The sequence below is a fragment of the Micrasema longulum genome, unplaced genomic scaffold, assembly GCF_059751315.1.
Source record: "Micrasema longulum isolate JH-2025_06_02 unplaced genomic scaffold, ASM5975131v1 h1tg001848l, whole genome shotgun sequence".
In the NCBI taxonomy this organism is placed as follows: domain Eukaryota; kingdom Metazoa; phylum Arthropoda; class Insecta; order Trichoptera; family Brachycentridae; genus Micrasema; species Micrasema longulum.
The window spans coordinates 15,112-27,409 of record NW_028279022.1 but is presented as its reverse complement, the minus strand read 5'-3'; the positions used below and the strand labels follow the sequence as shown (position 1 = coordinate 27,409).

The 12,298-nt window shown below is 33.2% G+C and overlaps 1 protein-coding gene across 1 annotated transcript; it reads left to right on the top strand.

Annotated features, from left to right (window-relative positions):
* The first annotated feature begins 916 nt into the window (after positions 1-916).
* LOC148273744 (uncharacterized) lies at positions 917-12,298 on the top strand. The gene is made up of 7 exons (XM_088238268.1): positions 917-1,181; positions 4,437-4,920; positions 6,677-6,829; positions 8,007-8,211; positions 9,671-9,757; positions 10,396-10,545; positions 11,772-12,298. Exons 1-7 carry the CDS (start codon positions 1,047-1,049, stop codon positions 11,995-11,997), a joined length of 1,440 nt encoding a protein of 479 aa, XP_088094394.1. The 5' UTR covers positions 917-1,046; the 3' UTR covers positions 11,998-12,298.

The following is a 12,298-nucleotide window of genomic DNA, read 5'->3' as shown; positions in this document are numbered from 1 at the left end:
GTTATCTTTAAATTAACGATTATTGATTTCAATTTTCAACTGCATGTAACAAAACATTTTCAAAATAAAATTGCATAAAGCAAATAGTAATTTATATGCTTTCATCAAATACTTGGCATGATCAGATACATCAAAATCTTAAGTCTTATCATGTAGAAAGTAAATGCAACCGAAGGGCATATATGACAAAATATATAAACGCGTAAGAATATGGGAATGTATTTTTTTTTTGACGGACTTATGCATTTCATTCCAACGATAGTAAATACAATTTCTTATAATAAATACAGGCACTAATAAAATAAAATACAACTAAATAAAATTAAAGCTAGACGTGTGTGGACGATGTCAGTATAAACGTGTGTGGTGGTTCGCCCTCTATGTCTACTTTGAAATGGCGTAATGGTAGTAGTAGAAGTAGTATTAATTAAACAATAATTACGATATGGATAATTCCATAAAAACCTTTTTAAATACGCTCCTATTCAATCCAAAATAATTGATACACCCGAAATACATTTCCTCAAAAAGCGAAAAAAATTTAAAGATTCTTAATTTTTTTTTTTTGATTTTGGAAGCCATTTTCAACAAGTTGTAAATAGCTTATTATTAGAAAATGGGAATCAAGTGGGATTCGAACCGTGGATTTTTGATCCGTAAGTCCAAGACACGAGCCACCAGACCACAACTCGATTAAAATAATTCCGAAGCTCCACATCTCGGTCCGAGGAGAAATATAATGTTCAAAAATCGTAATAATATTGTATCTTTCATTTTAGCATTTTACTATAGAAATAGCATTTTACGTTCTAAATGAATACATTTCGCTTGCTAATGAAATGAAGATAAAATAGCAGCACCAATATTTATTAAGAAGTCATAGAAAATATCTGAAATGTCGCCAAGTGTCACCTGTAAAATGTCTACTGTCAAATAGTCTTAAGTTTTGTAAATATTTTACAGTAAATTGTGTTTATTGTATTGTCGATCATCATATTCCACGCTTTGAGGAAGTAATATGTAATACAAATATTGTATGCTGCATAATGGATCTAGATATAGAAAATATATGCCGCGTTTGTTTAGGAAAAGGTAGTTTAAAGCCGATATTTATAACGAAAGGAACCTTCGATGGAGTCGTTTCATGCGCCGAAATGATGAAAAATTGTGCTACGGTGACGGTAAGTATTTTAAATTGTACATTCAAAAAACGCCGATAAAGGGTTGGTATGTTTTTTTTATGTAAATAATTTTTTACAGCAAATAACAACACTAAAAGAAACTCAACTCACGGTGAAGAGAATTGAATTATTTAAATGGTTTTGTTTTCATAAAAACATTCTGTCTTCAAAATTAATCCAACATACCGAGTTGTCGTTTTATCGGTTTCTAACTAGAATCCAGCTAGATACACACATAATATTTGAAGTATGTCTTAATTCATCCTACTCTAAAGTTCAGAGAGATCGATAGATCTATCGACAGATATGAATAACCACTTTAAGAAGAGAATGTGTTTGTGTAGGCATTTATAGGGCTGATGACCTATTTTGGACTTCTTAAATTGGCTGTACTTTACACACTTTAATTATTATTAATAATACACTAGCAGCTATTAAGCTGACGCGTGTATATCAAGTGCACATGGTTATTAAACATTATACATTACTGTGTGCATCAGAGGCGGTTCCTTAGTATGTGCATAAGTGCAGTGCACTGCCAAGTAAAAATATGTGGAAATAAATGATTAATTTTATTGATAGTAAAACTATGTCATAAGTAGGTAGAAAGAAACAGGGATTCGGTGCAATATTATACACGTAAACATCATAATATTCAATACAAGCGCCAAAAGATCTAGCGAGATCGACTCTAGCGGACGATTTTCACATCTTGTCTACGCATGCGCAATCGTCCCTGTGCATGTTCTGTTTTGCACAATTCTTTACCCTGAATTTGTATGAAATATGTCATTTCTCCTAAGATCATCATTTGAGCAAGATAGACAATGCTTTATACCGGTGAATCGTGCGTTAGAGGGAGAAGGTCATATACATACTCCGGGCATTGCCAACGCATGCGCAGATTTGAAGTTTGAAGTTCGTTTGCAATGTCACTTTGAACATGCGTAATGACATGATATTAGTACGAATTTAGTTGATTTAGTATCCTATAATGTGCGTATAATGTTAGGCGAATTCGGCGTTCCTGGTTCCGATGCGCGGGCTGTCATCTGTCATACTATTGCCCGTTTATCACGTCAGACCTGTCATATTGTTATAATATTATTGAAATTAATATGTTTACAAAATGTAAAGAAATGCACTGCCCATATTTTCGGTCAGAAGCCGCCAGTGGTGTGCATCTAGTTAACATTAACTGAACTAGCACCAATCACTTTCTCAGGAAGGCCATTCCATTTCTCCACAACTCGGTTTGTCAGGAAGTTCTTCCTGGGGTTGGATGAGAAGGAGGTAGTGTTTAGTTTCAATTAATGACTTCTGAGATGGTGGTTTTCATTCATAGTGAACATTGATTTCAACTTGGGTACATTATATTGCTCAGTTAAGATTTTGAAGGTTTCAATTGAGTCACCACGCTGCCTCCGCTCTTCCAGTGAACTTAACCCGAGCTCCCTTAAGCGGTCCGCATATGATTTATTATTTAGAGAAACTACCATTTTAGTTGCTCTTCTCCAGGCTTTCTCCAACAACTCTATGTATTTTTTAAAATAGGGACAAATCTTGGGTGATGTGAGCGAATGTTTTCCTTGTAACACTGTGTAACATTAACGTCTGTGTGTTCTGTAGATGCTTTGATTTACATATGAGTCATAGAGTTTTAAAACTCGCTATGAAGGCGTATTCTACTTTAAAGAAAATTATTTTACAAATCTAATTTCTTCCAGAGCAGGTTTTGTAACTCTACGGCTCAATTATATTAAAATATACATATTGTCGCCTTACTGCCGGAAGTCATTGAGTGTAATTTTTGACAAAACTGGGTCACAATCTACCTATTTTATCATGCTCTATCAAGTAATGAAGTCGGTGTGTAGGGTTGTGACCCTAGGTGTGGGGTTGCCAACTCAATCCACTGAAAATCCGGGAGGTAAAATTAAAAACAACTAAAATGAAATATTAGTAGATTGGGATTAATGGATAAATGCAACATCTTTTCAATTCTTTCCCACATTCATTTTTACCAAAAAAGGCGGATGGAAAATACGGTTCTGTGTGTGAAATAAAACCAGAAAGTATACCTTTGTTTTATTATTGTATTTATCACATTGTATATCATTGTTAATAAAGATTCATTATTATTATTCTCCCGAATAAGGAAATCGGGTGGAGATAAGTCCGCCTCGTTCTGTAGTCGTTGGTGCATTCACCTATCATTCTCGAGGTCATGGGTTCGATTTCTGGCACGGTGGACTGTTTAAACTGCAATGGTTCACTGTCCCAGGACTGGCACCTGAAGCGTAAGACTGATCACCTTACCTCAGTTAGATGATTGAAATACGCTGAATTTTTACGCTCAGTTTACAAATGCAGTCTCCATATGCACCACGGGGTGCGCGGAAAGGGGAATGATGATGATGACATTCATGGTAATCATACAGTAGCTCAATCACATATAACTATCGATGTGATAACAATTTCTCACCACAATTGTTTATCGTATTCCCGATCACAATGGAACATCCGTGAACACCTAATATTAAATGTCAAAATATTTAAGTTTCACGATGTATAATCCTGCTGCGCAATCACATATTTGAATTTCACCAGTGTAAATATGGAAAATATTCCTAAACTGCTATTTTTATTTATTATTTATCGTGCTATTTATTGCATTTAGCCGGCGGTTGGCAAGCCAAATGTTAAGAAAAGTAATCACCATAGTAATTGTAATTTAATTTTCACTTTTTTGTATTTGATTTTTTTTTTTTTTTACAATAAACATAATAATAAAACAGAGTATTAAAAAAATCAAACATAATTACTCCTTACTATTTTGCAATTGCAATATATTGTATTATTTTTTTATAGTAAATGCCGATTTTTCGCCAGTGAACTGTATTTATTTACGAGGAAAACAAAAAACAAACCGACACGATCGTTGACTTAGAGATTACACATGGGTTGACTTATGACTGCGATAACTTAAGCATGTTCATTTTTGTTCATTGTGATCGCTGCTTAGCATTTTTTTAAGCATGTCGATAGTTATTTGTGATTGAGCTACTGGAATAGATTCCGAGTGATTTTATCTGCATGCTGGGAGTCGAGGGATAAGCTTATTCCCGGGAGGATCCCGGAATTCTGAGAGAGTTGGCAACCCTAGTCACACCTTACTTATAGCTCTGTAAACGAGGTGTGATTCAACATACTGAAAAATATGCATTGGTATTCATTTTTAAAAAAACATTTTAGATATCTGAAGATGATAAATTACCCCATCACATATGTTCAGAGTGTCTGATAAGTTTAAAAATCGCTTACAAATTCAGAAGGAAATGTGAATCTTCTTACGAATATTTAAAAACATTTATAAATTGCGAAGATGAAACGTCCATAGAATTAGACCCGAGTTCCTTCGACGCCAAACAAGTCAATGAAGGCCTGGCCGAATTATTTGAAATGAAATTAATCGAAGATGCCGAATGCAACCAGCAAATGGGCCCCTTCACCGGAGAGTTCTGCGATGTCAAAGACATAAAACAAGAGACTAAACAGGAAGAGGATTCGTGTATGGAACCCTTTACCGAAATAAATGAAGGCGGCAGGGTTACCAACAGCAAGAAGTTGAAAACTAAAACAGCTAAACGAAAAAAGAAAACGAATCGCCGCCCTAATAAAATATGCATAAATCAGAAGAAATATGGGTACTTTATTACTAGGGGAAGGGATGATGTAGGTAAGTTGATGCAAAATTATTACAATTTTTAAAAGAGACAAAATTGTCACATAGTAATTTTTGAATTGGCCGACAATGTAACATAATTATTTCTAAAAAGGATGCAATGGTGACATAATACTATTTAATATAAAGTAATTTCTAAGAGGAACAAAATAATTGTCCCTGTGAAATTTATAATTACTTATGTGCACACGCTGAATTGGTTGGTGAATCAATGTATGACAGGATTACGAATGATAAAATCAGGCGAGAGTGTAAATCTGAGTCAAGTATAATTGATAAGATTAAGAAAGGGTCTCTGAGATGGTTTGGTCGTGTAGAACAAATGGACGCCGAAAGAATGGTAAAACAAGTATATATGGCGAAAATGAACAGTAACGTGAGACGAGGACGACTAAGGAAGACGTGGCATGATCAGATGAACCGAAATCTTAAGTCTGGTCTTGTCAAAAGCAGGCAGAACCGAAGGGCATGTATGATAAGATGTATGAATTTGGAAGAAGCTAGGAATATATGCCAGGATAGACGTGTGTGGCGGTCCATTCTCTCTGCCTTCCCCTATGGAGAAATGGCGTGGTGGTAGTAGTAGAATTAGTAAACCAACCGCACCTTTGTTACATGAAGGTAAGATGATACGTAGTCCATAGATTATGAAATATTTTTGGACAGGATTTACACATAATTATTTATGGATACTTCAACAGAGATAAATAAGCTTTTTGAGAAGGTAATATGGAAGTCCAGGCATTCATAGGATGTTTGACCTGTCATTGGTTGGTTCAATTAAATGACAGATCATAAATCAAGGTCATAAGCCTTATAAATGATTGTCCATCTATGTTGTTTATCAAACATTTATACATGAGGTGTGTTCAGAAAATAATGGGAATTTTTAAATTTTGCAGATTTGGGGAGTCCAATTGTCAATTTCATGTTTCGTCACCTATTATAACACATTTCAGTAATTCTGTATTGTCGTTGACTTAATTTAGTGACACCTGAGCAACTTCCATTTGCCGCTGTTTTTGTTCAAAATTCAAAAATTTTGGAACATATTTCGCTGCCACGCGTTTCATACCCAAAACATTCTAATAATTTTCATGGCATGAGCCAATAGATATGCCAACATCATCAGCGACTTCTCTGATTGTGATTCGGCGATCGTTCATAACCATTTTGTTAATTTTTTCCACGTTTTCATTGGTTATGTGCTGTGCTTATTATTATAATTATTGATGTGTTGGGGCATCCGGGCCGTTCGTCATCTTCAACGTCTTCACGGCCATCTTGAAAACACTTATACCACTCGTAAACTCTTGTTTTACTCATAGCAGACTCACCATAGGCCTTTGTTAACATTTCACACACTTTATTTAATTTTTCACACAAAATTTGATACAAATTATTTGATTTATTTTTTTTAACAAACGAAAATCGCTGAGCTCATAAAAACACGTCTAACCTTAGCAACTGCCACAGACAAAGTAAACAATGAATACAGCTGAAAAATTTAGCATACTTCAGGGAAATGTATACCAACATAATGAAAAAAAAAATTGACAGTCGAACTCTCCAAACCCGCGAAGTTTAAAAATTCCTGTTATTTTCTGAACACACCTCGTATATAAACAACTGTGAAAATGGTAGTCAATTTGCCGTGGAGCAGGGTTTGAACCTTGGACTTCTGATCTGTGAGTCCACGACACTACCGCGGAACCACAATCCGGTTCATATATATAATTTGTTTTTGCAGATCTGGATCCGGAGTATTTAGAGGCTCTCTATCGGATTTACAAACATCGCTGTGAGCATTGTCCGCGTGTATATGCCGTGTCCACATATTTCACTGTTCATGTCAATAGTCATCTTGGCATACGACCGTACCACTGTGAAATCTGCAACAAAAGTATGTTTAATTTGAACTTCTGTACCCCAATAAGTACCAGGGTTTTTTTTTTGTGTAAAATCACAATTATAATTAATTTTCCGACCAATTTTTCATTAAACTAAAAAGAAATATTTACTTTCTTATGATTTACCTAAATATTAAAATATTTTTGGGTTATTTTCAACAAGTTGTAAATAACTCACTATTGGAAAATGGGAATCAAGTTGTGGTAGAGCGGGTTTCGAACCTCGGACCTCTGATCCGTGAGTTCGCAACACTAGCCACAAGACCACAACCCGGTTCATAATAAACGATATATAAATGTATAAAATTTATATTTGAATTGCTAACTTTGGGGTTATTCATTATAATAAAACAAATATAAAACTTTGTTTTTTACCACTTATTTTTTATTTTATCTGCTGACTGGTGTTAAAGCTACACAAGCTTCTTTATCGAGGTATGGTTAACTAATTAATTCTATACTATATTATTTTAACAGTGATTACTAAATATTACATCGAACATATCGACCATCTCACTTCACACTCTTTATCTTTATAAGAACAACATGACAAAAAGACTTGACTTATTAGCTCCATATGTTCGATGTAATTTTTACTTATCACTGTTAAAATAAAATAGGATATAAATAATTAGTTGATTATACCTTGATAAAGAAGCTTATGTAACTTTGAAACTAGTCTTTAGAAAAAATAAATGGGTAAAAACAGAGTTGTTTTATATTTATTTAATGATTTATAAACATTTGTGAAAATTCTGTTATCTTTCAAGAAACACTGAACACATGTTAGCAAATGGTCAGATACTCTTAATATACCTAGTGAAAATCTTTGGTGAGATTTAAAATTGTCCATCTCCGAGCTGTTGAAAAATACTGTTCTGTGTGTGAAATAGAATCTGAACCCTGGATGAGTGTTTTCTACTTGATGGCTGCTCTCAGGTTAAAATCCTGATAAAGAAAATCGAGTGGAGGTATGTCGGCCTCATGTAATGGTTGGCGCATTTGCCTGTAGTAAAAATAGCATAACCAAGAAATTACAAAACAATCCACTTATAACAATTTGGTATAGCCAGCATAAAAATCAGTCAAAATTGCTAGTTTTTTTTTGTTTTCTGCCCTTATTTCAGTTTCTACAATGCATATGAATAAAAATGATCATTTTCCTTTCAGATTATCCAGAGGAGCGTTCCCATTTGAAATACCACAGACAACGCGATGTAAAAGGATCCTATAAATGCGAAATGTGCGAAAAATCTTACAATTCTGAATCGTCTCTTCGATCCCATATAAAGATACACACGGGAGAAGTAAAATGGCACCCATGTTCTTTCTGCCCCCTTAAATATGACCAGCTTAGCAAACTTAAACGTCATGTGTAAGTAAACCAATTATATGTCGTATTCGTTTCATGTGTACTTTCTTTTGTAATTTTTTTGAAACTTATTAAGGCTGTAGTCTGGTAAAACAAACACAAAATTAGGAAATCATATGATTTTGCCATTTTAAAACAAATGTTTTTATTTAATCGCGCAATAATAAAAAAATTAAAAAACTAATCGTTTTCGGTAATTCTTGTCTGAAGATCATAAAAAGTCAGTAAGATATTGTTTTAAATTGAATATTACAACCAGAATTATCTTCTTTTTTTCAAACAAAGAGAATACAACTTTTTAAAAAAAGGTTTTAACTAAAGTATTTCATTAAGTTTTTTTTAAAGTATTACCGAAGGCATAATTTTAAGTAGAAATAAAGGAAAATGTCACAAAAATGTATGTGATTTAAAATGCTTGCATTTCTTTTCAAAAACGAAAAATTAAAATTTGGTCGCGGCCACTTTCATGTTCAATTTATTATTTTCAAATTATTACAACATATTTTAGTTCAATACTTAGTCTTTATTGAGATCCCAGATACCTAAGTTTAGTCTAAATTTGAATGGCGTAATCTGCCGGTCTAAAAGTATTTATATTTTAGTTACATAAAACATTTAATTATATTATATATAGTAAAAATACCTTTAAAAGTTATTGTTTTTATCTAATTTATTTGATTTAATTTTTTTTTATTGCACGATTGAAAAAAAACATTTATTTTAAAATGGAAAAATCGTATGATTTCTTAATTTTGCGTTCTTTTTACCAGACTACAGCCTTAAATATGTTAAATAAAAAAGTAATACTGTCACCCGAGGGTTCAGTATTTTTTTTTACATTACATTTGTCTTATATTTATAAATATAATTTAGCTGCTTGCAGTCACAAGTCTTTCAATAATTATTATGTGACGAATAAGTTCCTTTAAAAATATCACTACACAACAATTTTGTCCCTTTAATAAACTATAATGTTGTAGGGTAACTACAACTAGGTAACTTCAAAATTAGCATTTTTTACATTTTTATATCTTCCCCCATGAGTGCTACAAATAGACAAGTCCTGTATTCGAATCATCAAAATATTATTTTAATGCATACGACTTGTCCATTTGTAGCATTCATGGAAGTGTGCAATGATGTATTTTAATGGTTAACTAAAAAAAAACCTGATTTTGAAGTTACCAGTTGTAGTAATTACCCTACGATGTGACAATGTTGTCCCTTTTAAAACCGTCGTGTGATAATGTTGTCCTTTTCCAAATCTTTTGAAAAAAAAACCTTTTAAAAGCAGCTGACAATTTACGCCTCTTTTATAAACAACTATTTGTGAATATTATGTGATAACATTGTCAATTTCCAAATCTGTTGTGACAATTTTGTCCCTTTTAAAAACTATACAATAATTTTATCCCCTTTAAAAACCATGTATTTTTTGTGCCTTAAACTATTTTTTTTACAGGGTGGTTCACACAAGAGAGAAAAACATAGTTTGCAAGTTTTGTCAAAAAACCTTTCGTTTTGATAGAAACCTTAGAATTCATACTCTGTAAGTATATAAATTATTATTTAAAAAAAAACATTTTTTTTTGGGATACAGGGACAAGAAAGTATTTTCTGTTTTGTGGTGTGAAATAATTTGTTTTTTGTACAAATAATAAACTTAAATTAATTACATATTTTTCATTTAGTTCGCTGATCTTTGCCATCTTTCTTGTAACTTCATAATTCTGCGCTCGTAGCAGCAAAAAAATGAACCAAGTGCGATTTCGTGAAAGTTTAACCATTCAAAGAGTTTTGCAAACTTTGAAATAAATGGTAATCAGATGGCGCTAGGTCAAGGTTATAATGGGGGATACGGATGTTTATTGTCAACAACTAATGAAACTGGATGAAGCAATCAAAGAAAATGGTCAGAATTGGCAAATCGCGTAGGAATTGTTTTCCGCCATGACAATGCCAGGCCTCACACGTCTTTGGTAACTATTGGGAAATTATTTGAAATTGGTTAGGAAGTGATGTCACATCCCTGATACATTCGACACGCGAGCATAGCATATATAGGCTCCGGATTCGAGGCACAACTTCATAACCTGAGTTTGTTTTATAAATTTAATTTTTAAGCGCTGTTAAAGACATTATTAATATCAATATGATTAAATTTTGTAATTTTGATTCTCTTCTTAGAACCGTGCATTCTGATGCTCGCCCCCACAAGTGTGACGTTTGTGATAAAGGATATGTCACAGCGTATGACCTCTCCGTCCACAAACAGAAGCACTTAGGAATCACTAATTATCACTGCCAAATCTGTTCTCTCGGCTTCTATAGCTCAAGGTAAGCACTGTCAAAACTCTAAACTAGTTATTTGTGGAAAATTTCAGTGATCAGCAAATATTATGCATTTGTCCCATCCAAAACTACTTCTGTAACTGAAACATATCACAATACAAATGGATAAAAAAATGCAAAAAGAGAAAGTCCAAGCGTTTAAACAAATATTTATTTATGCAGTGAAATCTCTATATTCTTCAACCCCCATGTAACCGACCCCTTTACAGGGGGGAGTGTGGCAGCTTCGTGTCGCTGGTTCCTTGCGATTTTTCACGGCCTACCCGGCGTAAACGGGAAGCTGGGAGCCTGGCAAACTGAGAAAGCACTAACCGCTAAGTCGACCTCAGTAGCCCTGAAAAGCGCTTTCCAAAGCAGTCAAAGCGGCAACCAGCAGCGAAGGGCGAAGTCCGGGGCGGGGAGCGAAGCGGGCGAAGGGCGTCGAAATGAAACACACAACTCAAGTGTCTGCAGCAAATTGACTGTTTATTTTTTGTACACACATTATAAAGCGTATTGGGTCTAACATCCGGAACAACCCATATTCGAGGTGCCATGATTTGCACCCATGAAAATTAGGTTACGTATGCTTGAAAAAGTAATGAATGCTTATTAACGCTTTAAGTTTTCAATTTTTAAAAAATATTTCTCACATCCTTTCTTTAAAAAATTTCACATTCACAATTTTATGTCAAACAGCAAACGCAGTTTTTTTGCAGGGATTTCTTTCAATTAAGATTGACTATAAACTATAAGTAGTAACATGAATATCATCTTTGCGCCGGCATTATATGTTAAGTGGACTTTCTTTTTTAAAAGTATTTTTAATTTTTTTTTATTTTAAAATTACGTAATTCCTTTTTATTATCAATAAAAAAATATGAAAAAAAATCCTCAAAAGGAGCATTGATTTATTAATCTCCTAAAAAATGTTACTTAACAGATATTGCCAGTGCAATGACGATATTTAATATTAAATACATATTTGATAATATGTTGATACATAGTAAAAGGAAGAAATAAAATAAAATGAAGTTCTTTTTACGGACAGAATGTAAAAATAATAAACAAATAACACTGTTTTTAGAAGAATATTTTTTTTTTAAATAAATATAATAGTAATAACTTTTTTTTATACACTGAATTTAGAATTTATGAAAAAGCTTTTCAAAACAGTTTTAGCTATATTTTGATTTACTTTTTTTGACTCACTTTTTTTTATTTCTTTGCAGTGAGCTTCGAAGTCATGTCAATGTGGTCCACTCGAAGAAAGAAGTAATATCGTGTCTCGATTGCGGGGCGTGTTTTGTTAGGACTTATGATCTGAACAAACACATCATCTTGCACCATCCGGATAGAGCGATGGAAGACGGTTTGGATATCAGTCAAATTAAATTAAGAAAAATAACCAACACCAGAAGGAAGAACCTCAACGCATCTTCGGTATCTGATAACTGAAATATTGAACCGTATTTCAAAATAGGATCCAATGTATTTTTATTATTATTACTAGAAGAGCAGGCAGTTAGCAGTTAGGCAGGCTTATTTGTGGCTCAGCCTAGCTTATAATTTTATTATTTCGATGGCAACTACGTAAACTATTGTATGTTATAAATATCATATTTGCAGGCAACCAAATAAAATAGTTTAAAAGCCATTATTTTAGATGCAGTGGAACCTTTCTAAAACAGAACAATTCTCCCCGTATTAATAAATATACTATTAGAAATACGATAATGCTCTCCATGCAAAAAAAAAA

Bases quoted from the DNA above. Each gene is read 5' to 3' on its own strand.
- LOC148273744 (XM_088238268.1), top strand. From the start codon at position 1,047: ATGGATCTAGATATAGAAAATATATGCCGCGTTTGTTTAGGAAAAGGT. The intron at 8,212-9,670 runs GTAAGTAAACCA...TTTTTTTTACAG, and splicing joins AGCAAACTTAAACGTCATGT to GGTGGTTCACACAAGAGAGA. The intron at 10,546-11,771 runs GTAAGCACTGTC...ATTTCTTTGCAG, and splicing joins CTCGGCTTCTATAGCTCAAG to TGAGCTTCGAAGTCATGTCA.